This window comes from Meleagris gallopavo, chromosome 1 (genome assembly GCF_000146605.3).
Source record: "Meleagris gallopavo isolate NT-WF06-2002-E0010 breed Aviagen turkey brand Nicholas breeding stock chromosome 1, Turkey_5.1, whole genome shotgun sequence".
Taxonomy (NCBI): domain Eukaryota; kingdom Metazoa; phylum Chordata; class Aves; order Galliformes; family Phasianidae; genus Meleagris; species Meleagris gallopavo.
The window spans coordinates 12,948,909-12,976,117 of record NC_015011.2 but is presented as its reverse complement, the minus strand read 5'-3'; the positions used below and the strand labels follow the sequence as shown (position 1 = coordinate 12,976,117).

Below are 27,209 nucleotides of genomic sequence, written 5' to 3'. Positions count from 1 at the left end.
TCATCTGTGAGTCCTTTTCTTACAATCATTAAGAAGAATCAATACAAATTTTTAATTTTTAGTTATTTGGTAAAACTCTGTATATCAGTAACTCATTTTTTTACTTCTTATGGTTGAATTTCATCACTTAACTGGTCCCCAAGGCAGAATGTCTGTTGTTACCAGCACTCTTAAATGCTGTGCAGAAAGTAGTGATGCTGGGTGAGAAAGTCTTCAAACTGAGTGTAGTTCTTTCTTTTAGTCATTGGTATAACCTAAGGGAAGTTCAGACTGAATATTAGACTGGGCTAGACTAGACTAGACTAGAGTAGAATAGTTCAGTTAGAAGGGACCTTCAGAGATCGTCTAGCCCAACTGTCTTAGGGGCTAACCAAAAGCTAATGAGGATATTATCCAGATGCCTCTTGAACACTAACAGGCATGAGACATCATCCACTTCTCTAAGAAGCCTGTTCTATTGCTTGTCCAGTCTCACAGTAAAGAAAGTTTTCCTAATGTCCAATCTGACCCTCTCCTACTTCGTACCATTACTGTGCCTCCTATCATTAATTACCAGGAGATGATAACTAAGAAACTTAGGAAGAAGTTCTTCACCAGAGGGAGGTGGGCTTGGAAAAGGCACCCAGGGCAGTAGCCATGGCTCCAAGCTGTAGGAGTTCAAGAAGAGTTTGGACAGTGCTCTCAGACACTGGGTTTGAATTTTGGATGATCCTGTATGGATCCAGGAGTTGTACTGAACGATCCTTGAGGGCCCCTTCCAACTCAGGATGTTCTGTGGTTCTACATCTATCTCAGAGGGAACAACCTGAGATTTATGCACCATGAAGAGTGTAGATCCCTGTGACAGTTCTGTCAAACTATTCATAGAATCATAGAATCAGAAGGTTGGAAACGACCTATAAGATCATCTAGTCCAACCGTCTTCTCATTACCACTGCTACCACAGGCACTAAACCATATCTCGCAGCTCCTCCTCCAAACGCCTCTTAAATACCGCCAGGGATGGCAACTCCACCACCTCCCTGGGCAGCCATTCCAGTGTCTGACCACTCTCTGAGAGAAAAAGTTTTTCCTCATGTCTATTGCAAGTGATCTCTTGGTTTATAACGCAGGTCTGTCTAATGTGATGAGTGAAATTAGTAAGTGTGCAGATCGTTTTAAGGCTGCTGATGGAGTACACACTGGCTAGCGCATACTGTGGTCCTTTCCTTAGTGGTAAATACTTCATTATTTCTTGGTTTCAGTTTTACTTAATTTGGTATTCTGAAAAGTTGAGAAATGTAACCTGGCAGACAAGATCCTTGACACACTGAGTCAGGCTGTTACATGTTGCTGAAAGTCTGCTGCACTACTGAAATTCTGTGAACAAGCTGCCTTCCCTTTCTGCTGTTGTCTACCCATCTGCTTTGCAGTGAGGCTGAATCTGAAGCTTAAGTACCTTAACTCATATTTCATCCTAGAAAACCTCTTTGGCCAAACAGACGTGTGGCTTAATTGTGAGTTGCACAAAATGACAGAATCATAGAATGCTTTGGGTAGGAAGGGACCTTTAGAGATCATCTAGTCCAGCTCTCCTGCCTTAGGCCAGGACATCTCTCCCTAGATCAGACTGCCCAAAGCCCAGTGAGGAACCAAATACGAATATTCTCTCACACAACAAGCTGTAAGAAAGTAATGATAGTTCATGGACAGATTTGGAATCCTATCTTCTTAAGTCTATATGAAATTGTTAGTCATTTCACTAATCCAAAAGCTGCTACATCACACTAGGCAAGCATATTTTTGCACACATGAGGGTCTAAACATGTACATTGTGTAGATTTCTTATCATTTCTTCATTGGAATTTAAACCTTCACGTGAAAAAATACTGTTGGTAACTATGAGGTACAAAATCTGGTATAGATTCAGTACTTTATTCTGTTTTTTTTATTGCTTTTTCCTTTTTATTACCTTGAAAAAAATAAATCATGAGTTTTGTTTTTATGGAAGAACTTTTAATGTAATTTTATATAAAATTATTACTTATATAAAATTTATGTTTAATTTATGTTTAATGGAAGAATTATTTTATAAATGAGTGTGTATTATTGCATCCAATTATATTTTCTCCCCAAATCAGTTTCATTATTTTTACTTATTTAAGTAAGATCTAAGCATTATTTAGGATCTTGCGTAGGTACCTCAAACTATTTTTTCTCCTTGAAATATTATTATATAAATACATCAAAGCATGAAGTTCATGATAAAGACACATCTTGTATCCTGTTTCTCTGTGGTTTTCTTATTTTCTGCTCTAAAAAAGGAAGTGGTTATTTAACTAGAAATGTTACACAAAACAAAACTCTTCCTTCTTTGCTATGTCAGCCATGTTCATACCACGTAGTTAGTTGTGAATTTTATATTTTACAGTTACCATCCTAGTTCTGTTATTTGGTGTGATGTAACTTTGTTGTTACTTAGCTTGTAATGTACTCACAATTGTCACCTTTGAGCTAGAATTTGGTAGAGAGATTTTTTAATTAATAAAGGGCAAGTGATTGAGTTCTTTACTCTTCCTCATTACTTCTGATTAACTGTAGCATACCATTGTATAAAGCTTACAATTTAATAATATTGAGAAAGCATGTACAATGATAGGAATAGCAAGAAGATTAAATTAGTCTATCAAACAACGTATAAGCATTTTCATGCTGCAGTTCAACAAGACTCTTCCATAATTACCAGTGTAATTTTTAATAACAGCTCTTAAGATACATTATTTGGCTATCACCATGCAGGCTCATAAGCATATTATGAGTACTAGTCTCTTAGCACTATCAGAATATTACAATTTGTTGTTTCTGTGAAGCCAAACTTTGGTGGCACGGGTGATTTCAGATAATCCATCAGTTCCACTAATATTTTTCCATAGAAGTCCACAAATGTAGGTGCAGCCTGAGATCATCAGGTGAGCTGCTTCAGCTGCTGGTAACACTCCAGTGACAGCAACACATAGCTCAGCACTGGGTACATGTCCAGGCATTAGCTAAGAACATTGAGGCATTGCACAGCCCAGGCTGGGCCCTGTACTGGTGAATACTGCCCTGATACTGGTCAGCACACTGATGTGATAAAAGATGTTGTATTGTAGATCAAATCCCTTTCTTGTTTAGACAGTAACTTGTGCTGAAAGGGGTGTATTTACTCTCTGTGAATGGGACTTTTACTACTGAATTTAATTGTTTAGGATTTAACCTTAATTCTGGTTTTCATCTTCATACTTGTCTGTTGTAACTGCTGGTCACGTAGCAGAAAAAGTGCATTTTTCTTATGCCAGGAAACAAAGGTTCCAGATTTTCACTTCTGTCCTTTTCTGTACACTGTGTAGTTAGTGAAGCTAAGCAGTAAAATGTTGCTTATACCTCCATAGTATTTCAGTTATTCAGAATGCTTTCCATGTAATTCATGAGTTGAACCACTACCTGATACCACAGACCCCTTGGGATAAAAAGAATTGCTGTCTCTTCACTGATTCTAGGAGGCGCTAGGTGAATAACTTTGAATAACTAAGTGACCATCTTCCATCTGATTAAAATTAAATGAGATTAGATGCAGAAAATCCCCTTTTAACAAGTCTGACTGTTCTCATGAGACCACAGAACAACGCAGGTTTGAACTGACCTCAGGAGGTCTCTGGTCCAACCTCTTATTTGGTCAAGGTCAGCCATGAGATCCAACAAGACTGCACATGACTTAATCCTGTCTCATCTCCAAAACATTGCTTTATATACTACAGAAATGTAAAGAAATGTAAATATAATGCTTGTGCTTCCTATTGCTTACATCTAAGTTTTTCTACTTAATGTAGTTTACAGGAATCTGAGATCCAGCTGTTGCAGGAAGCCAAACGTCTTAGTGTAGACCTGGAACAACAGCAGCATGAACTGGAAAAAGCAGAACAGTTCCCTGAAGAATCTTCCAGTGAAGTCTGCCGAATAAGGCAACAGCTTCTTAATTGCCAAAATGAGTGCAACGCTATTAAAGAAAGAGAGCATGAAATTCAGTTCAGGATAAAATGGTAGGTGATAACAATCAAATCTCTGCTTCTTTTATCATGGTTTGTCTAAAAAGATAGTAACAGAATGTAATTCAGTTTCTTCTCCACATTACATGGATCTATTTCTTGACAGCTATTTTTAAGCAAATTGCAACAAACTTGCCTAGTAACAACATTTCAGTGATTAATAAAATTACTTTCCGCGTGTGGTTTGTAGATAATTTTATTTTAGAAGGCATCCTCTGAAATACAACTTCAGTTTTATCATATCGTACCATTAATGTTTAGAGAGGCAAACTTTCAGCACCAATTCTAGTCTAGGACAACTTCAACACTAAAAACACCTTCAGTACTAATGGCTGAAGTATCTCAGAGCCCTGGTGACTGGGATTTTATGGAAACAATGTCATAAATAGACTCAGCGCTAATTTTAACATCAAAAACATTTTATTCAGGATTTTCGATTTAGTTATTTAAAGTAGAAAAAGCATTTCTATGCTCTCACATCTGAGAAATGAGAAATTTGCTGTGAAAGATGTGAATATTGAAAATTTTATAGAAATTTATTACACGATATTATACTGAATCATTTATACATCAGTGTATTGTATTTGGTGCTTCTACAGTAAAATTACAAATTATTACTATTGTACTTTTAAAAATACATACCTATGGAGATGAGCTCATATTTTCACTTTGTGAGGTGTTCACTATTTTTACCCATCCTCAAGCCAGCAATACTTCAGTTGGCACATAAAACTAGATAAGTAATGTCAGCAACTCAGCAGTTAAAGCTAATCTTCTACAAGGAAATCAGAAGCACTGTATGAGCTGCATGGAGTAGATTTTTCTGGCAGTTCTTCCTTGATATTTTTTGAAGAGCTAAATGTTTTCTCCAAAAGGGAAACTTGAGAAGGAAACAAATTGGGAGTGGGAGAAATAGAGAAATCATCTGGAAAAAATTATTTGCTATGAGATAAGTAAGCATCATGAGATTTCCTGAAATAATTATTAAATACAGAATGTATTGAAATTTACAAGCAGTCTAGAAACACACTGTTCAAAATTTCATGCTTTTTGACCCATTTCCCCTCAAGCATTACAAACATTTCTCATTATTTGTATTACATTTCCAAAGAAATGGTGGGTTTTGTATGATCAGGGGATATCTACTCATACTCTATTTTTACCTTTAGTCAAAGGGAGATTTCTATGTCCTACAGAAACACATTTTAGATATTCAATTACCCTTGAACATTTTCTTCACTGATCCTGAAATATGAATTTAAAATCTTATAGCGTCAATTAAAAATATATATGGTTTGGTTCAGCAATAGTGGGGAAAAGTGTTATTTCACTTTATAAGAAGCTTGGTGAAGCACTGGAACAGTTTGCACAAGGAGGTTCTGGATGCCCCATCCCTGGAGGCATTCAAGGCCAGGCTGGATGTGGCTCTGGGCAGCCTGGTCTGGTGGTTGGCAACCCTGCACACAGCAGGGGGGTTGAAACTAGATGAGCATTGTGGTCCTTTTCAACCCAGGCCACTCTATGATTCTGTGATTCTATGATTCCTCTCTGTGTTCTTATGCTTTGCATGAGATCAAACCCAGCCGTACGGTCTGACCTGAAGTCCATATGGCTCAGTACCTAAGAGCGACCAAAAGCACAGCAGCCATCCATTTGTGAGAGAGAGATTTCATGAGCCAAATGCATTCCTCTTTATTTAGGAATCCTCAGATGATCCTTCTTCCTTTAACTTTTCCTGTCTCCTCTTAAGCCAATATAAACTTCTGGCATTGCAACACTCTGGGCGATGAGTTCTGCAGATTAACTCCACAAACACTTCCACTTATCTGTTTCAAGCCTAACTCATCTGTTTTGACTCCTAGTAGCTTCATTTCATGCCGGTAGTTGTACTGGATGAGGCCAAACATCTGGACCCCTATTCGTCTTCACTGCTGCAGGATGGTTTGATGGATCTCTGTTGCATTCCCCCTCACTTATTCACATTCTAAAGTGAAGAGCCACAGGTTTTTAAAATATTCCTTATTCAGCGTTGTGCCTCATGGCAGCACCAGGTCTTGTGCCTGTTGTGGGGCTGGTGTGAGGTGAACATGCCTCGGTTACCTGTGGGTTTGCGTTCCGGGAGAGAATACACTAACTTGCCAGAGATGGGAAGGATTTTTTTGCTAAAGAAGGGTAGAATGAATAGGACTGGCAGAGTAACATATCAGTGTGAGGAATGAATAAACAAATCTAGATGTGGAAACAAAACATGCTATGGAGAAAAACAGATAGCAGATGTGAATATGTTTGTAAAGAAGGAATGTCTTGGTTCGAATAAAATAAGTGAAACTTATTTTAGGTTGCAGAATAGAGTAGTGAGTAGCAGGTTCTCTAAGAAAAGCATTGATGTAAAATGAAGAACTCTGTGCCTGAGTTTTATTATGTGTTTCTCCACATAATAAAATTATACCTTCTGACATGTAGGTTCGCATGAGCAGTGTCATAGCCTGGGGGCAAACCTCACCAAAGATACTGTGAGGTGTCTTAGAATCATCTTAAGGTGTTAGATGTCTGCTTAGTTCCCTTCATTTTTCAGAAGGATAGAATCTCATCTTGCAGTCCGATCTCTCTTGGCCATCGATCTCTCTGGAGCACAGTTTCCCTTGTTGTCCAACTGTGTTAATATAACAGTCCCAGCTGTGCTTGGCACTTACAACAAAATTTCGGGAATTATGACTAATGGCTGTTTAGCCTGAAAACAAACATACTGCTTATTTACCTTCTTGAATGGAACGTGAAGGAGAAAAGCCCTTGAAGGGAATCTGTCTCTTATATATTGCTTTATCTTTATCTTAGAAGTCCCAACTAAGATCTTGCCTGCTTAGATGGAAGCAAGTGAGAGCCCCTGAGGACCTTCCATTTCCTTGTTTCTGTAATCCCTTCTTTTTCTCTTGAAGAGTGATAGTGATATAGTATAGCACTGTTGGGGTTTTTTGTCAGTTAAATATTTTGTCTATGTTCTTCAGTGTTCTGTGTTCTCGCTTCCATCTTTCATTTCCTGTCTTCTTGCCTCTGTAAACATTTTTTTTTCCAGATCAGATACATTTTTCAACATCTGAAGGTAGTACTTCATCTTTTGTTTTAATTACTTATTGTTTTGTACAACTGCAAGTGCCTCAGTAAGAATACAGACTGAAAAAGGATCGATATGATCAGCAAAGATGGGTTCTGTCTTGAAGAAAAATTTCATTTTAGTGCCCATGTAAGGTTTGGAGCCCTGGCTTTTGAGATAAAACAAGGAAGTGCTGCTTTGCTTTATTAGATCATAGCAACAATTATTGCTCATTACTGATAAATAATGAAATTGTCATGTAAATGAATATATGACCTAAACTTTAAAAAGTAAGCAATTAATTTACAATTAAATTATCTATACCTCGATTCTGTGTGGTTAAGTGTGCCTGATTCTTGAAAATAATTTTCTCCCAAAGCCCCAGTCTAACCTACAGCCCTTATAGCCAGTTACCCAGCTCGCAAAATGGCTACTAACTCAAGTCCTATGTGCTATTGCAGGCAAATCAGGATTGCAAAACAGATTTTGTCCTTGTACAAGCATTGCAAGTATGGAAAATTACTTCAATGCTTACAATTATTTCAGTATTAGTCACTGAGCAATTAAAAAGGGAAAAGTTTTTATCCATAGTTTATCTGGTAAAGAACTACAATTAATAAACAAATTAGATTACAGTTTGAAGTTGGTACCAGCTCATCTTATGACTGCATTCTCTAGTGTGTACAAACTAAACAGGGTTAAGAGCCTTATAGGAATGCCATGCTGGCAACTTGTCAGCTCTGATATCTTCCTGTGGTCACTAGTTGGGAGGTTAGTAGCTGTGAAGTCCTGAGCACTTCATACTTTCTATGGTACCTCAGCAGTCCCAACTATGTGTAAGAGTAGTTGAAGGAGTTCACTTCCTTGTGTGTTGCGATTCATGATGCTGAGAATGTTCTGGCTCTTTTGCTTGCTGAGGAACTGAAATGGACCTCTGTTGACAACTACCACTGCATTTCTTAATCTCTCTGACCATTTTATTTTATTTCTGCAGCAGTTTGCAGCTGTAGACATCTCTGAGGGAAAAGTCTGGAATGTATTTTCATTAATGGTCCAATTTTCCACATGCTTTTTTTTTTAACTCATTACATCTGCATCCGTGATAGCTTTAAATGCACGATACTGCTATTGAACTTCACAAAAAATAAGTACAAGAAGGTAAGAAACACTCACAAACACTCCTTTCCTGCTGCCAGGTGTATGCTCCTCTCCCCTTCCATTGCCCAAGTCCACACCCATAAATCACTTCAACTCTGAGAACCAGTTAAACTCACTAAAAGAGAAAAAGAAGTAAAAAGTCTGATTTGGTGAATTTTAGCTGTTTTAATGACTTGTGTTGGCTCTCAGAGTAGTTTCTTAGGAACTCTGGAGCTGTCTTGAGGGTTCTGTGGCCAAGATCTGAGGAGAAGCCTGGAGATTTGAGATGCTCAATATTTATAGGTGGTAATCTATTAAACTGAGTCATAACAATTCATGAAACCATATCCTCACAAGGGTAAGATAAATCACACCAATAGCACTCACTGAATGCACAGACAGAGTTTTGTTTTAGCACCTAACTTAAGTCTAGATTTGAAACATTCATTTTAAACTTGAAGTGCAATTTTTAAAGGCAGTTTTTCTAAAGGGCATCCAATGGAAACAATTTTCAAAAACTAAAATAATGTTTTGCCAAAAAACTAACAATGTCAGGGAGAAAATACGAATTTTAGCAAAACGAAATTTGAAAAGCAATCTGCAAAAGTGAATGTTAAGTATGCAAAACCAATGTAGTAAATTCTTTAAATGTTCACGTTTTTTGAAATTATTACATGGTAACATTCCAAAATAATATTTCCCTTCTTCATTTTTCTATTCTTTTTACCCTGTCTTTCACCTCTTCCTTCTGCCCTCGTTTTCATCCCTTCACTGTTTTTGTGTAAAAGAAGTCAGCATGCCAGCTCCTCTGACAACTTCACTTGGTGCTTGCAGTGTCCTGTTGCCCTTGTTTATGTCACAGAAAACGAGGTGTTCAAATCATTTTACTTTTGATGGATGGTAGAGTCTTTGTTGTGAGGTTGGAATGGCTCCACAGGAATCTGTCCTCATGAGAGAGGAATGTGACAAAAGAAAAACAGTGTCAACTGTGTTCTCCTCCTAATTTTTTGGATTGTTCTTTTGATTGTCTGGCATGATATAAAAGAGGGCACAGTGCAAACTGATGACGACCACTGCAGTACCTCTTTAATCCATTTGAGCAGGACTTATTTAATCAGGTTCTGTGGCAGTCAGACAGTTGTGGGTATTTGTGCAGAGTGAACATTCATTACAATTAGTGTGATTATGCCAGTCCCAAGGAGTCCTGCTAGGAATCCTGCCCAAACATGCTGGGAATACAAATTGTCACTGTTAACTTATTAATACACTCAGAAAACCTGTCAGTAGGTGGAAATATTGAGTTTGACCAGCACAGCATTTCAATGTAGGCCTCAGCTGTAGTTCAGAGGCATAGTACACAGGAACAGATAGTCTATCACCAAATCGAAGTTAGCTCAATTTTCATCAGTTTGATTCCTTGTTGTCCTTAACCAGTGGGACATAAAAGCAGTGACTCCTGAACTCACTTCAGCAAAGAAACCACCTGATGTTTCTGTCTGCTCAGTTATACTTGCACCATACACTGCAAGATATGCCTGTGTCTGTCTGCAATCTTGTTCTGTGCAGTTTCTCAATTTTGAAATAGAACTTTCCTTTATAAATATTTTTATCATTTTGGGGAGGAAGATCTATCTAAAATTATCTGTTTTTCTTTGAAAAACTTTTCCTACACTCATTCTTTCTGGCATTCAGATCAGTTTTCAGACATAGCAGTTCCCATGGAGGTATTCTTGCAGTCTGCACAAACAAATATACGTATGAACTGTAAATAAAAAGTTCTACTCTTTGTCTTTATTTCCTCTTTGCTCTTCATCTGAGTCAGAGCTTGTTCTTCATGAACATTTGAATTGCAACACTGTCAGTTCAGTTCTCTTTTAACTGTTTTATTCCCTTTACCAATTGAAAAGTCTTTATCTGGGGCTTATGCTTATAAGTTTTACTCCTTTTGTTTGAGGAAAAAAAAATAAGAAAACCAAATTTTTGGGAAAAAAAAACAAACCAAAACAAACAAACAAACAAACAAAAAAATACTGACAAAGAATTGAACAAGAGGTCCAAAGGACTCTCCATGAGGAGGAAGCCACCAGTCAGCTGATCTCTCCCCACCATCGCTACCACCCGAAAAGCGAACGACCTCCTTGCAAAGACTGAAGCTGCCCCTGGAAGATGTCGAAGAAATACTGATGGGTGGCTTCTCTTCAGTGTGATCCACATTCAGGAGAGCTGTAGTATCTACCTGCTCTGGGCAGTCAGGGCTGCTCCAGGGTTTTCTTACCACAATTTACACCTTCAAGTGACGCAACTATTTCATGAAAGCCTATCTGCCTCTGTTAATACACTCTTTATTTAAAGAGATAGCAGATTCTTGCAGACAACCCTGAGTCTCCAGGAGAACTGACCAGCACATCCTCATGTTGGAGGAACAAAACGCAGATTTATTGTTTGAAGTTGATTCTTTTGTAAATCTGGGACAAAGAATTTTGTTTCACCTGCTCCTTAGTTGTAATCACTACTCATTTATAGCTTGAGACTCAGAAAGTGTCATCACAAATACTAATTGCATTGAGAGAACCTACTTACTAATTCCTCTGCCAGTGCTACAATGACTAAAGGTCAATTTGGTTGTGCTAACATGCAATTTGCTGTAGACTATATACCTCACTTAGGTTCAGAGTTGTTCATTGCATGCACTGGGGTTGTATTGATGTATTCCCTACTAATTCCAAGGCTAGTTTGTGATATTTGGCAGTTTTTACCTATCTGCCATCAAGAAGCTCCTGTTTTAAAGTCTAACATGCTTGCTCACTCAGCTCCATTTTTGTTGCCACTTCTTCAACTTTCTCAGGGCAATGTGGCTAAAAACACACCCAGAGCTCTCCTGTATTTCCTTTCCTCTTTCTACTCTCCTTCATCATCTGTCTCTGTTGCCAGACATGAAATTGCAATGGTGTTGGACATAGATGATCTTTAAGGCTCTCTTCAACCCAGGCCGTTCTATGATTCTGTGATCACCTTGGCTCTTCAGTATAGTTTGCTACTATGTCCCATTGCCTTAGTCTATGTCCCTGGTCACTTTTCAGGAGTATTTTGTCACAGGAGCCCATTTTAGATTTGAGGAACTTTACTTTCAGCTGTTTACAGTGTGAATGTGAACAATCAAAGGAAGAAAGCTTCATACCCCCAAGTGCACTTTCATTGGCATGTGATCTCTATGTGGATATACATTCCGCACCTACTCTTTTCCTCAGCTCCATGTTGAAGTGTTGTGCTCTGCAGCAGAGAGGACCTGTGGGTATAGCATGTTTCTGATCCTCTAACTTTGTTAGTGTTAGCACAGGAGTGAAGGAGGCACAAAAGCAACCCTACAGGAGGTGGTAAGACTAAGAAAGTCCAGATCAAACAGTTAGATATGTGAACTATAAAAAATGCTGCTTGTGTATGACCTATCTTTTAGCAGAGAACAATCTCTGTTTAAATCTGAACAACCTTAAGCTGTCCCTGATGAGCTCCAATAGCGGAGCAAAACAGAGGCTTCAGTACTTGTTCCTTGTTTGGCATGTTACTAATACATCTAGCTCTGCTTTGATTCTCCTGCAGTTTACAAGAAGAGAAAAGACTTCTAGAAAAAGAATATGAAAGAATTCCAAAGCAAGGTGTAAGTATGAAATGTGAGAAAGGACACATTTTCTGTTCTGTTTACTAACATACCAAAACATCTCTGAAAATATTTTCACAGTGCATGGCTATAAAGTTCTTTAACTTACATAGAAAGATCGATAGCTTGGTTTTATAAGAGAGATGATAGAAATCTTTCAGGTCTGATGACTGTAGGGAAAGCAGAGCTTATTTGGTTCATAAAAGATCTGGATATTCCTAAGTTTACTAAGTATTTTTTTACAGTATGCAGCATATGGGTAATGTAAAGATAGCTACAAGTTGTAAGTTTGAGTATGCAAAATACTTTTGCAGTCAAATTCTGATGAACACATGCATATTTGTTGGAAATAAAATTCTGCTAATTATTAATGGAAGAAAAGATCATATTTCATACCTTGCTGTAAAAAATGCTAGCATCATTCAGTGTCAGTGAATTCTGTAATATCTGAAACATCAAAAAATGTAAAGGGAAGAATCTCATCTCCTACTTCATTTTTAAAGGAAGCAGATAAGAAAATTAAAAAAATGGAAGAAGACTGTGATGAGCTCCACAAAGAAGTAATCCAAAGGAAAGCAGAAGTTAATGCAATGAAAGAAGACATTTTATCCAAGCAGAAGCTGATGTTAATAGATAAGAAAGAAATGGAAAAGCTTCTGGAGGTCCAGGATAGTTTAAAAGTAACACAAAATTAATTATGCACATATCTTTGTGTTTGTGCGTGTCTGTGTGTGTAGATGCCTGCTTTTGTCTAAGGATGCAGTGAATCTACTGGCTGTTGCTTGTCATTCCAACTCATTTAATGGCATTACAGTATGGATTTCATCATTTTCCAATAAGCATGAGATATACTGCTGTCCCATATTCACTGTTATTCTACCGCTATAGGAAATAGCAGTAGTCATGGTTTTGATTAAAAGTACTTTCCAGAATGCCATGTTTGCTATGTTGTGTTATTGTAAGGCTTCTCTAACACATCCAACTCAGTACAGATTTGTCCAGAGAATTTTAAACAATGCACCCAGGTCTTTGCAGCTTTCCTTTTCATGATATAGATGACATATGCTGACATATTAATTGCATCCAAGTGTGAATCTTGTTTTTCAGACGTAATGACATGGTAAATAATACAGTAATTATTTTCAAAAGCAGCAGCTACAGTTCCCTGAGATAAGCTCAAATAATTTCAAAATACGTTTCTTGCCAAGTTTCACAGCAGTTCTATATGAGTATTAATTCTGCTAAATCACCCAACATTGTGAGGCTATGAACCTAACCTTTGTCTTTTGTTGCTAGGATGAATTAGTTAAGATCCTTGGTGTTCCAGTGCAACTTAGAAAGGAAGCTGAGAAGATAAATCAGAAAAAAATGTATGCTTTTAATAAATAAAATAAATATATGTATATATGTATTCCTTATTTTCGTCCATTTGTTACACAGGCATTAGACAGTAGCTGTTGATTAAAATTAGGATCATAATTTAAAACAGTGTTGATAATCCACTCAAAATCAATGCACCCTTCTAAAAAATGTTGTGTATGCAGTGAAATACTTTCCATTTAAATACTTTCATCTATTGGAAGATGACCCTGTCCATGTCAGGGGGCTGGAATAAGATAATCTTTAAGGTCAATTCAACCCAAACTATTCTATATTTGTATATAATTTAAGTACAAAAAAGAAAAATAGAGAACAAAACTTAGCTGATAATTATTTAACCATCTTACTGCACTACAGTATATATCAGATCTGCCTAGTAGATTTTCAATGGTTAATGTTAAGCTGTTGTGTATAGTGTGTAGCAATTAGCCTGTTTTACATGTTCTAGATCTCAGTGAGTGCACATAAGTTTATTTACATTGCCCTCAGTGAAACTGCAGCAGTTTTCACACAGGTGGAGGTCTGACCCAAAGGAAACAAGCATTTTCCCTCCATGCGTACACAGCAGTTTGTCAGGCAGAGGCTGTTTACTATAAGCTCCCAGTGTGAACTCTATTAAATATTTCAGTTGGGAAAGCAAGCCAACCAACAGCCTTTTCTTTCTCTGTTTTCGTGGCTGTTTTTTCCTCCATCAGAGCACGATGTGCTGCTTTCTGCATGGGTAAAATCTATCTGGTACCTGCAGTGTCAGCCTGGTTGCTCCCAGCTGCTGGAAGCCAAGTGCCCATGCAGCTGAACAGAGCACATATGCCCTGCTAGCACACAGGGATACACAGAAGGTTTTGTGTTGCCTGCCTGCAGTCCCTGTCAGAAATAAAGTAACTAGTTGACTTTGGTAAATTTCTCAATTTTAAAATTTACGTGATAGTTTTCTTTTATTTTCTCCTCAAAACTCTGCTTAATGTTTAATGTGACTGCTATTGTACATACAGGAAGTTTTAAAGAGTTTTAAAGAGTGCACTGAGTAGATTATTAACGGAGTATTTAAATTAGTCCTTCTACCTGAGACAGGTCAGAACAAACTCAGGGCTTCCAGCCTTGGAATGAGGGCTGGAAGCGTCACAACCCTGTATCCAGTGATGCTGACAGAGCTCCATTACCATTTTTTAACACTGTCCTGGTGCTAAGATCCTTACGATCATTTTGTAGCTTGATGCAGAACTGTCTTGGAATGTGAATATTTTCACTGTCTGTGGCTTGCTATTGTACATATTGAGTAGATAGCTGTGGCTGTGTAATAATTTTGTGCTCCCATGAACACTGACAACCTAAATTTTGTCATTTAAGTATACACATATAGCAATGTTAACCTCTACTCTTTTGTTGACACATATCCACAGTGATGCAGAGAAGAAAAATGAAGAACTTAATAGCCAAATGCAGGAATTAAACTGTGCCCTGAAAGACATTGACAAAGGGACAGAAAATATCTTGCAAGAAAGAGAAGATGTAATGAAGGAATTGGATGGAAAACGAGCTTTGCTGGAAAGCAAAGAACAAGAATGTGCTGCTTTGACAAGATTGCTAGAAATTGGCAGAGAAAAGGAATTGGCGATCCTGGTAGAAAGGTAAGAGCAGTAGATGTAAGCCGTGTAGAGTGAGGGAGCACTTTGTTCTGAAACATCTCTTTTTGTATTGCATTGCTTATGTTTTCAACCATGATGGAGCAGAAATATCAAGGTTGGTTTTGTCTTCAGGAATGTTTCTATAAACTGCTGGTCTCAGAAAAGAACATCAAGAAGTAGAAACGTTTGATAAAATCCTGGGAGGGTGAAGCTCTGCATTTTGCTATGAAAGGGAAAATGGTTCTCCCTCCATTGAAAATATCTTTTCAATCTCTGAAATTCTCTGTTGTCTATATAGAGACTCTCTGAACCGTGCATTAAAGGAACGAATTTTTGAGAAAAAACAACAACAGGCAACTCTCATGCACATGCAAGTAGAGAAAGATAAAGAACTGAGAAATCTGAAAAAGATGGAGCTACAGCTGAATATGATCTATGAGTCCTTGGAAGAAGATAAGTCACAGCACAAAACATTCAAATTAGAGGTCTGTATGAACACATTGATCTTAAGAATTCCAAACTTTCTTCCAGAAAATTCATGTATGTTATATTTGGACTGATCCTAACAGAGGGAGTGGGATAAGACTTTTGTAAGTCTTATGCACAGAGAAGTGTTAAAAGTGCCGTGGCTACTGACTAAGGATGCTTTCAGTTTTTATAGCTGTAATGAGAATACTGTGTGAACCCATACTGGGGCTCTTATTAAGAAACAGTAATTAAAGGAGCATCCTAATCAGAGCTGGCACTGATTATACTGGCACTGTGGCATATGTCTTCCTTTGAGGCACTGTATCATTTTCTATGTTCAGTAGTGTAGTGGCTTGCCTGCTGGCATCAAAGAAGTTTGTATCAGGCAAATAAGGCCACATAGCTACATATTACCCAGGTCCTGGGTTTCACATTCAGATAACAAACAAAAATCATCTTTATTAAGTTTGAAGATTACTTGAACATTGCTGCAAATAATTTATGATGTATTTAACATTATTCTGGGGGCAGGAAATTAGCACTCTGTATAGTCTGGTGAATATTTCCTTATGTTTCGTTCATTTCATAACTGAACTTTCTCTTTTCTCAGCTTCCTCCTTGCTTTAGTGTATCACCTGTTATTCTTCTCATACTGATTTACTCTATTTTTTGTGCCTTCTACTACATTGCTATTAAAGAGCAGTTTTAGTTTGCTTGTCTTGAAACATTTCCTTTCTTTTCTCCTCATTCTTTCTTAAAACATTATTTTGTCTGCTTTTTCCCAATAGCTTCCTCTCATCACTGGTTCTTCTAGTCCCTCTTTCTTAAGATTTTTCCTACATTTCTTTCTAGACTGTAAATCACTCATAAAATTCGCCTTTCTTAGGTTTTTTGTGTTTTTTTGTGTTTTTTTTTTTGTTTTTCAGAATAATAATATATCAACTATCTGATTTGGAAGTGCAAGGAGTTGATGTTTCTTAACTTGACATTGTATTAGCACCATTTTTCTTGGTCCTTCTAAGCAATTCAGGCAGAAAAAGGAACTCTTGTTGCATCACTATAAAATTGTGTACATAACTTTACGATATCAGAACCCACGTATACTTGGCTTTGCTATTTTTCCAACTCTAACATCACTCAGTAATATTTAATCTTTGTCAACCAGATTTTTTTTTTTAATGTCTTCCTCTATACATCGATGAAGATGACATTTTCTCCTGAATTCACATGTGCATTAATTACCTGTAGCACATTTGGGAAGAGGAAAAGCTCTATATAACCACACCTAAACTTTTAAACTGAATTTCCTGAGCTATTGGTTAAAGGGATGCACATATTCCAGACTTGGATCTTAAAGATCATGCTGTGTTTCTATTTGGTATCAGCTCAGAGAATCTGGGAAGCTGGATTTTGTCCTGTGTTGCTATTGAAGAAAGAATTCTGGAGGGAGGATCACAATTGTTCAAAGTCATGTGATACTAAAACCCCGTAATTCACTGATAGATGTGGTTAAAGTTCACTGAGCTGGGTGAGATCCCAACCCAACCCCTTTACACTGTGTGAAAGGGCCAGAGACCTGCAATGGAACCATGCAGGTTTAGTTGCATTGCAGGGGATTCCCTCAGTGCTAACGCCGAGTTATACTGCAGGCTTGAATTTGTGTTGCAAGTTGCAGCACCACGAGGTGTGGGGGAGAGGGAATGCCAGCAGAGATGAAGGTGGAGCTCAGAGTCATACTCCAGAAGCTGCAGGATGCTGCTGTGCGATAACGTGAACAGGCCAGGACAATGCAGTCTTTTCAGCTCATCAGTCCCATTGTCTGTGTTTTCTCTGATTGCATTCTTTTAGGCTCTTTTAGAAGAGAAAATGTGAAATCACCTCTCCCCTGTAGCACAGTCAGCTCACATACAGTACTGGAGTGAGAAAGACTGCAGTTCAAGCTCAATTCTGTTTTCATTTGCTATCTTGAGATGATTTTCATTTGAAAGATTTGGGAGCACAAAAGCTGATGTATTTTAATATTCAAGTGGATCAAGGTGATTCCAACCAAAAAACTCACCAGGAATAATAGCTAATATAAGAATATGATTGCAGAGGCAGCAGTCCATCAACATGCTTCCCCTGATTTCTCCTAGTTTAAGTGATGTGCTAAATGCAGAGCAATTGGTTTGTAGAATAAGGAAATCGCATGAACACTTCCTTCAACTTTTTTTCTTCTCAGTAAGTGTTCTTCTTTTCAGTAAGTTGTGAAAGGTCAACTATTGCTAAAGTGACATTCTGTGTGAAAGAGAACTGGCGGCCCTGGCTGCCTCCAGCCCTGAGCAGGGCTGCTGCTCCTCTCCCTGGCTGTGTCTCCTCCTGCCAAAAGTGCCAAACTTGAGTCTTGTCTGATGCCAAAAAAAGCCCTTAATGGATGAAAGATGTCGGTATGAGCTTTCTGCTTTCAGACACAAGAGCCTGATGGCACCTTTAGAATCCCATTTTGGAAATGTGTGTCCACATCCACCACAGCCAAAAGTGCACAGCAGAAGTGGTAAGAGCACAGCAGAAGTGGTAACTGATGTACACTCTGCAGAAATGCTGTGTTCGCTCCCTCCATGAAAGCAAAAGCAATTTGCTTAGTGTGGGTTATGTTGACCTTTTAGCAAATCTAAGTCAGATCTGACCTGTCCACAGCTGGAATCAAATAGGAAATAACCTCAGAGCTTGACCCTTACCATGCCATGTTATCCTTTCCTTTAGTGCAAGTGAACAATATCTAATTTTATAATATTACCACTTGACTGAAAATCATGAGTGCAGAACATCTCATTATTGATGTGAAGCTTTCCTAATATCTGGTTGTGATCTGAGAAAGATAGCACAGTGCTGTGAGGCCAAAAAAACCTGGTGCCTCACAAGATCTATCACACAAACGGTTTTAGTTGATTTAATTTAATCAGATTTAATCAGAAAGTAATTTCTTCCTTCTCGCATTTCTTTTTTAAAATCTGGCTGAATAAACAGGTTCTCCCATAATGCACAAGAAAAAGTTGTACATAGCTCTTTGCTTGGACTTTCTGGAGCCTCAGGGGGAAACAGGAAAATCCTTCGTAACTTAAAGCCAATAACATAACACTTATTCATTCCATCACTTAAACTGGGTTTTGTAACGTTTAAGAAAACCTTCAGAAACTTGGACATGGTGTTGAGGAATTCTTCTCAACCACCAGTAACTCTTGGATTAAGAGTTGCAACAAGACAGAAAAATAATAATTTCATCATGTGTATAAGTAATTGAAATAGATTTTCTGCATTTTACATTTTTCACAACTCTTGTTGCCATCACTGAGAATGCCTGATTTATTTTCGTAGGCAGAAGCTATCCCTAAAATTAATGGAGTATTACTAGAAAGAAGACGAGAACTGCAGAAGGAAATTGAAATGAAAAAGAGATGTTTAGCTAAACAGGTGACGAGTTCTTCATTCTCATATTAATTCCCTGTAATGGTTGGTTTTTTGTCATGAGAATAAAGGATAACCTTTTTTTTTTTTTTATTTTTTTTTTGAAAAATGGTGATAGTTTCTAACTGATCTTTATGGAAGGGACCTTAACGATCCTCTAGTTACAGTTCCCTGCCATAGGTGCAGACATCTTTCTCTAGATCTGTGGATGTCTGTCGATATTCACCGTGGTCAAATATGCTGGAAATGCAGATGTCTCATCCACAAGAGTATTGCTACTTGCCACTATATGGATGACTTTATAATAAGCAATAAATTTTAGACATACTTTCTTCCTAAGTTCATATTCTCTTATCTTATTCTCGTATACATTTTCTTTTGTGCTGTCTTTGAATTCATTAGGATTGTCAGGTGAGATTCAGCTTGTGTTTGAAAATGCATAGGTACATACACGTCACTGTTTGTGTCCTTAATGGTCCGCCATAGCTGGTGGAGCTCAGAAATCCCTCCATTCACCTCATCCTGAAATAAGCTGATTTGAAGGTTACATAAAGAACCGTTCTGAATATTTGAACTGATCACCAGTACAACACAGATCATAGAAGTTCCCTGAATAAACTCTCCTTTGAACTACAGCAAAGACTTAGGGAAAGTCCAAATCTTGATTTCAAAATTACTCTGGGAGAGAAAGGACCAGCTCCTGCCAAATTGTGTAAAGGGTTAATCCACGTTAAAAATGTCTGGTTACTGTCATCAGAGTTTGACTAGTTTCAGCTTTCAGTCACTCTATTTTATAAGTGTTTGACCTTTGATTTGAGGAGTTTGCTATCAAACTTCTGTTCACTGCACGGCTACAAAAAAAAAAATAATAATAATAATAAAAAAAAATCCAATCTTGTTATACTGTTATCTTGCTTTAAGGAGACAAAGTTCTTTGAGATTCTTAGCATAGAAGGTGTTTCCAAGCCTTTTGCAGCACAGTTTACTGCATGCTCTGATTCTGTTGCTTTTATATTCAGCAGCTGGGAGTGCTGCTGGATGGAGGAACAGAAACTCTGTAGGTGCTAAAATATTTTGATGTTACCACGGGATTGTGCGTGGTGCTTCAGATGGTACTTTTAAGTCAGTTTTGTTATTCATTTATTTTTCAATCCATGTATGGTATGTAAATAAACCCAAAGTGTTTCAAACGCTGGGTTTTCCAACGCTGACAACACGTCAGTGCATAAGGAGCTGAACTTGATTTCCTTCAGGAGCTGGTATCGGGTATGGATGCCCGCACGTTAGAGGAATGCATTGCTGAAGAAGGCCGGCTGTTCAAGGAGCAGGAAAAATGCCGCAGTGAGTCATCCAGACTTGCACAGCTGACTTGGCTAAAAGTTGAAGAGAAGGAACAGAAATCTAGGGAAGTTCAGAAAGTCCAGGTATCAAAATATCTCATATAATTGAAAATCTGCTCTAAAGCAAAAGCTGCTATATGAAGGAATTATATCACTAATGAGAAAAACCTTATAGGCTCTCATTTCCCACTTTACCTGGAAGTTCCATTGCAAATGTTCATCACAACTGTCCCTGTTCATTGCAGGGGAGTTGGACCAGATGACCTTTAAAGGTCCCTTCCAACTCTAAGGATTCTATGATTAACACAGGAAGCTCATAGTACTCTGTTAATTGATGGCAATTTATGGTGCAGTACAACAGTGCACTAAAATATCACGCTGCAGTTGAAATAAGGTGTTTGAAAGGATGTTTTCTTTCAAGCCTACAGAATAAAATGAACAATTGCGGAAGAGGCAGAAAAGCAGATAGCCTCAACTGAGATCCTTGGAAGTACAAGAAGGTTGTTTTGTTTTGCAAATATATGGACATCAGGAGATACTCAGAACTACTATTCACTCCAAGGAGAGACACCAGTTCTTATTTTCCTGATACACTTCCATATGTAAATCATTCTATTAATTTGAAGGAAGAGGGAAAAATCCCCCATTCTTCTGGCTGAATACCAGGAACAAACTGTTTACACTTCCACAATGTATGTCCATATTAAAATATATCGGGTAGGCTATCCTTATAGCGCATTGTGAATTTTTGACTGTCAATAGAAATAGAGTCAAAGCTGCAGTTTAGGCTTTGCAAATTGAATGAAAATAAGTCCATAAATGGACCAAATCATTAAGAATATAATTTTGCTAGTAAACACTCCTGTTCACAACTGCAACCAGACATCCACCAGCTTTTTCTAATACCTATATCGTCCTCTTGATATCAGTGGGAGGTGAGAGAAGGTCTGTCTTCTGAATGTTAAGGACACAAACTAGTAAGAACTGAACAGAATTGAAATCAGATGTGCAGAGCCCTTATGGAATGTAAGTGTGCCATGCTACTCAATCACCAGTGACTACTGAGAAGGCAGAAAAGTAGAAAAAAGTGCATCATAAATTCAAGGTAAAACTTCAACAGTGCATATACACAACTACTTTGTGAAGGAACTGGGAGGCTGTTTAATAAAAGCAGAACTACAGGTAGCAGGGATCATTCATTTCAAGATGAGCATGAAATAGATTATCTACATTTTTAGCAGTCACTGTAAGACTTGTAGTATACATAGAGAGACTGGGTTTCTTAGTGTTATTACAGTAAAAGCATTTCATTGCATTTAAAACAAATTCTTGGAAGAATTCTGCCTATATTTTCCTCATCTAGGAAAGCGGTTCTGTTTCTCCTTGAAGACATTTCTTTGAAAAATCTAAAGCACTTATTGAATTCTATTTAAATTTCAGATACAACTTCAAAATATTATTAAAGAAATAAAAAGAAAGGATCTTGAAATAGAAGAGTATAAAAAGAGGAAAAAAAGAGTCCAAAAACAGTAAGAAAACAATTGCACACTATATAAAGTAATTCTTATCCAGATAATATATGCATAAACTTATAAAAATTATTTCTTTTACACTTCTCCTCAGACTCCAAGGAGTTGCTAACATGTGTGATATAATCCAAAGTGAAAGGAATAAATGTATACATTTGGTGCATGTTGCTCAGCGGAAAACAACTGAAATTAAAGACCGGATAAAAGTAAAAGCAAGTGAAAGAGAAACTTTAAGGAATACTCTTACAACCCAAGAAAGGTGAGTTTTAACTAAGCTGTAAATCAGAGATATAGAAATGGAAAATGTTTCTTAGAAAGAATCCTATTCTTGATTATTACCCTGATTTTTAATATCTGATCCAAACAAAGAAATATTGCAACACCCTTATAGAATCTGCTCCAATCCTAACAATTTACAATTAGTTCTGGCATCACTGCACGGGAAGGAAACATTTTTGAAGTTTGTCTGCTTCTTTCTCATTTTCCTATCCTTTCAAGTGAAAAACTGTATTTATACTGTCTTCATATAATTGTTCTCAAGCCTCTAGCATATGAGTATGAACAATTGTGTTGTACTCATCCTTTGGCAAAAAGAGGTCCGTACACAATTCACAATAGACTGGATGGTACCAGTAAATGAGTCACTAGCTAGGAATATGGCCAATTAATTATTAAATTAGAAGTGGGCTTCTTGTTTCAAACTCAAATTGTAGTCTATTGTATAATATTTATTTCAGATCATACAAAACATGGCTTCAACTTCTAGTCAAGCCTGATCAAAATGAAAGCTTATACTGACAGCTTAGAAGTAGCAGCTGGTGTGTGTGATTCTGTTTTTTCATCAATTGTTACTTGGTGGAGATGTCTTTTTGCCATCTTTTTGTCATCCTAGTGGTGATTTTCTGGTAGGTGCTATACTGACAATGACAGTGTCTCTGAAATTAGTAGCCAGGAAAGCAGGGAGCTAGGAAAGGATTAATTCTGTAAGCAAAACAGCACAGCCAAAACTAAGTTTAGAAATAATTTGTTTTGCCCAAAACTTTGTTTTCTGGTGTCAAAAAAAATAAAAATAAAAAAAGAAAAAATTGCACATCCAGGCCTAAGAATGCATTCAGGATAAATTCAATCTATATATGTAGTTAATCTCCTTGTACCTTGACTTCAAAGCCATGCTGGAGCAAGCTGAAAAGAAGTGGCACTTCGTGGACTGAAAGGATTCTGATGACATAAGCAAGCTGATGCTTTGTGCTAAAATTTTTTAGGCCTTCCCAATAAATTACTTGTGAGAGGAAGAGGAGAAAGAAGGGTAAAAATCCATCATGCCACCCTGACTTAACTGCAAGCTACTCAATTTGGAAGATGGAGTATCAGTCCAAAAATATAGTTTTTTCCATATTCTATTAAATAATACACTGCATTTCTCTAATACTACCATTCTGTCAATCTAAAAGTTGACTTACAAAAGCAGAAATGAACCAGAATCTCACAGCTTTGCACAGAGTAATTCAGCAGCTTCATGACGGAACTGAGAATGGGAGGCAGGGCATTTCGTCTGCAGTTCATATTTTAATAGGAGACAGTGCTTCTTCTTTCACTACCTCTTTTGTATGCTAACAAGTATCTTCCCAGTGTAGACAAAGTAGCCTCAGTCCAGAAGTGGCACTTAGTGCAGTTTAAATGCAGTAAGTCTGAATCCCTGTTGTTACCAAAGGAGTGCTCCATGTGGCAAGAAGCTGTCTTCTCAGCAAGGCACCGTCATTCAGCAGCTGGCAGTCTCCAGAAATAACGCCTTTTCTCCTTCATTTTCATGCATAGTTGTGACTTTGTCCCTAATCTTTTGTTATGATGCTTTTCCACATCTTTCAGATAGGAGGACTGATAACATTCTATCTCGTGTGAATGTTGGGATACAGTGTATTATAAGCTTGGAGACCTCAGTCACAGCCGTTATTTAAATATTGTACTGTAAATGAAGAGAAGGACAGGGTTATTGCACATTAAGGATTTGCAGTCCACACTTCTACTCTTTAAGTTTTTTCCCAGGGCAGAAGAGCTGTGGTGCAGGCTCCAGTTATAGCATTTCACTGGGCCATAGTCCAGATGTGTTCAAGTTGGAAAGAGCTCGTACAGAGGCATTCTCAGAAAAGGATTCTACCTCTTGTCATGCTTCCTCGAAGCAGGGTGACATAGAAGATTCTTTGTGCAATTGAGCAATTAGTTTAAGCTCTGCTTCTTTGTGCTGCAATTGCTTTCAAGTTGAAAGGACTCAAAACTTTCCTACTTTTCTGTTACATTAAAGAGAACTGCAGAAACAACACATGAAGAATAAAAATAACATAGCAATTACGGAGAGTCTCAAAAACGATTGCTCCAAAGTCATAAAAGTCATGTATGAAATGAATGAGAAGAAAAAGCAAGAGGCTTTGGATCTTGACAGACTTACCAATATAGTTATCCGCATTGAAGAGGAAATTGCGCAGCTGCACAAAAAGTACAAAAGAGCCATTGAGGAGCAAAATGAGAGGTACGTGTGTAAATGTGATGCAATGAAGTGGGTCATTTTGAAGTTCATGAAGCAATACTTTTCAGTTTCTGAGCAAGTCTAACAAGAATATCAAAGACAACTTCACTGCAGTGCCTCGCAGGCAGCCTGCCCCACTGCAACGCCAGTGCTGCTGTGTGTCATGGATATGTGTGCTGGTTCTCCGCTGCTGGAGCCATTCATTCTTCAGAACTCTTACAGATCAGCGCAGTACTTTGTCTGCTGAATGCCATGAGAGCTTGTAGCCTCTGCTCTCTGTGCTTTGTACACCACTCTCATATGGAAGTGCAGAGAAAAGCTCTCTGATCATGTTACTCCACTTTCCAAATGAATGGTGAAGAGGGCAAAAAAAGCTTGTAGCAATGGCATGAAGCACCAAAGTAATCTTGGCAGCTGTGTTCTCCAATTTTTCAGCTTGTAATTCTTCTGATCTCTTTTGAAAATGCTACAGTGGTATTAAAATAACATCTGTGAAATCTTGCTGTATTTCCCAGATTATTGCTATCATTTTTTAAATTTGCCTTTTATGTTCTTGAATGGAATACAATGAATATCAACCAAATTTTAAAAAATCTACCTTTTCATTTGGGGCTTATTGCAGTGGCCTTCTGCTTAGAAGTCGAGAAGAAGAAGTATGTATTTTATATGAAAAAATAAATGCACAAGAGTTTTTGTGTAGAAAAGGAGATATTGAGATGCAAGCTATGGATGAAAAAATCAGTTTTCTGAAGATGAAGGTGGCTGAGAAAGAGAGACAGATTAAATTCTGGCTCAAAGCACTCCCAATGAAGAGAGCCCTGGACGCAGAGTTGGTCATACTTCAGATCCAGGTTGGTGGGAAAGAAACCCTTTTTTTCCCCTGCTGATTTCTCTAATTCTGTATTTAACAACAATTATCATATAAAATATAAGCCAGCATGTACAAGGCTTATTAAAATAGAAAGTTCACTAATACACCTGTCCAGGAAAGCACCGATGCTTGAAATACGTTAGTTTCTAGCTCATGTGTAACTGACTCCATTTGCCATGCACATATCCAACGCTCCATCCCAGCTAGCACTCCCAGGGCTGTAAATGTCAAGATGACTAAGCTGGAGAATGGCAGTCATGGGGAAAATATGGGAACAGAGATAAAAATTGTTAAAGCTGTATTGATGGGGTAGGTGGAGAGCTGGGGAATATACTTAGCTCTTCACATTTCTAAAATAACAGCCCAATTCAACCTTGACCCTGAGCCTACTCTGGAAACTCTGCTGCCTACAGTGATGCCACATACATTTCCTTCTACACAAAAACAGAGTAAGTTTTAGTTCTAGTTACAACGTGACATTAAAAAATTAACAAACTGCAGCGTTGGTCATTGTTCTAGGCATTCTTTCCTTGCTTTCTGAAATGGCCCATTTACTTTTGACCTTATCTCCAGATGGTAATTTTTTCCACACATACTCTGTTAACGTCTACACAAAATTATGGTGTACCACTGCCATCTTGATGGAGTCTGTGCCTCGCTGTTAAATAGTGCTTGCACTGTTCTCTTATTTCTGGTCTTTTAAAGAGATTGTATGCTCAGTTAATAAAATACAGTTTTGTGCAGTACCTTATCCAAATCATACCTCAAAGAGCTTCACAGCACAATTACAGACTTAAATGATGAATAAAAAGAACATAAAAAGAGATGAGAGACTGAAGAAAATAAGAAATGCTTCCAGATAAGACTTAGAATGAGACTGAGAGTCGCAAACGCAGTAACAAAGTGCAGATGATTTCTGTGTTAAGTTTTCTGTTCTGCATTCCTGAAACTTTCTCCTTTGAGATGACGGTCTGTGTTAAGAGCTGAAGGGAGGCTGCTATTACAGGCTTTTTAAGTCTTTTTGCATGAAGTAAAACAGAATGAAAATAGTGTCGTGATATGGTCTCTATGCGTGTTCCCGAGTCGGGGATTTTTGAGCAAACAATGGCAAATAATCAGTTGTCACTGGATAGTGTGGTTATGGAATATTAAGTGGTTCAAGCTGGCTGCCAGCCCAGCCATCTCCCTGTGCTGTCAGGTATTCTAGCATTAATACTCTTCCTTCTACTGGTAATAACCATTATGATTACTAAGAAATCATTCTAAATCATTTGGCTTTATCACCTTGATTTAAATAAAAGTCATAACCCTACACTGAATTTTGGCATTGATTAGACCATTAACTCCTGTCCTGATTATAGATCTGGCCCCATGTTGATGTCCAACAGCATCACTTGATTACAATATGCGAAGTCTCTTACAGCAATGCTCATTCGCACATGATCTTGACTTAATGTGGTCAGTACAGGTCTAAATCCATCCTTCCTGTGAACCCAACTTCTGATGCCAAGCTGAAGCCTAAAGAGGTGGTAACAGGCACTCCGACCTGAAGTTAGAGCCCACTGGGCAAATTATACAGATCAATGGTAAGGGCTCTGTACTAACAAAAAGTGTTTGGTGTCTTTGCCTTTGGAGGAGATCCTGACAACTCTTGGAGGTCTTTGTCCTCAGGGCACCTGCCTCTCCTTGTGGATTGCACAGAAATCTTTGAATCATGTAGGAAAGGTGGGAAAGGTGTTTCAGAAGGCATCTACGTTTGAAATACAGTTTAGACTATCTGCATTCAGCAGGACAAATCCTGTCTCTGCACCTTTCACATTTTCTTTTTCCTACACTGCCTGTCTCCTTAAATCTCGGGTATTTTCCAAATTTTGTCATCTTATTCTTTTCTGTACTGCCCTACTTCTCTCCCGCATTTCCCAGCCTCCTCATTACCCCAGAACTGTGTCCCCTTTTCTCACTCTAGATGTGAATTAAACTTTCTGGCACTGAATGCAGAACAATCTTCCATCCACAGATACAGTTAGAGGCAATACTTCAAACATAGGGAGCCCTGAAAACAAACTGGAAGGAATTTTTTTTTT

The 27,209-nt window shown here is 37.9% G+C and overlaps 1 protein-coding gene across 1 annotated transcript in view; it reads left to right on the top strand.

Moving 5' to 3' along the window:
• LOC100543549 (coiled-coil domain-containing protein 146) overlaps positions 1-26,713 on the top strand; it is a 31,518-nt gene extending 4,805 nt beyond the window's left edge. Inside the window, exons 3-14 of the mRNA XM_031552120.1 lie at positions 3,849-4,058; positions 11,890-11,947; positions 12,451-12,627; positions 13,244-13,317; positions 14,728-14,955; positions 15,251-15,437; positions 18,775-18,870; positions 20,118-20,288; positions 21,645-21,733; positions 21,828-21,992; positions 24,033-24,257; positions 24,877-26,713. Of these exons, the coding sequence (XP_031407980.1) occupies positions 3,849-4,058; positions 11,890-11,947; positions 12,451-12,627; positions 13,244-13,317; positions 14,728-14,955; positions 15,251-15,437; positions 18,775-18,870; positions 20,118-20,288; positions 21,645-21,733; positions 21,828-21,992; positions 24,033-24,257; positions 24,877-25,141 (1,945 nt within the window). The 3' untranslated portion in view covers positions 25,142-26,713. The remainder of the gene's footprint in view (positions 1-3,848; positions 4,059-11,889; positions 11,948-12,450; positions 12,628-13,243; positions 13,318-14,727; positions 14,956-15,250; positions 15,438-18,774; positions 18,871-20,117; positions 20,289-21,644; positions 21,734-21,827; positions 21,993-24,032; positions 24,258-24,876) is intronic.
• Positions 26,714-27,209: the final 496 nt, after the last annotated feature.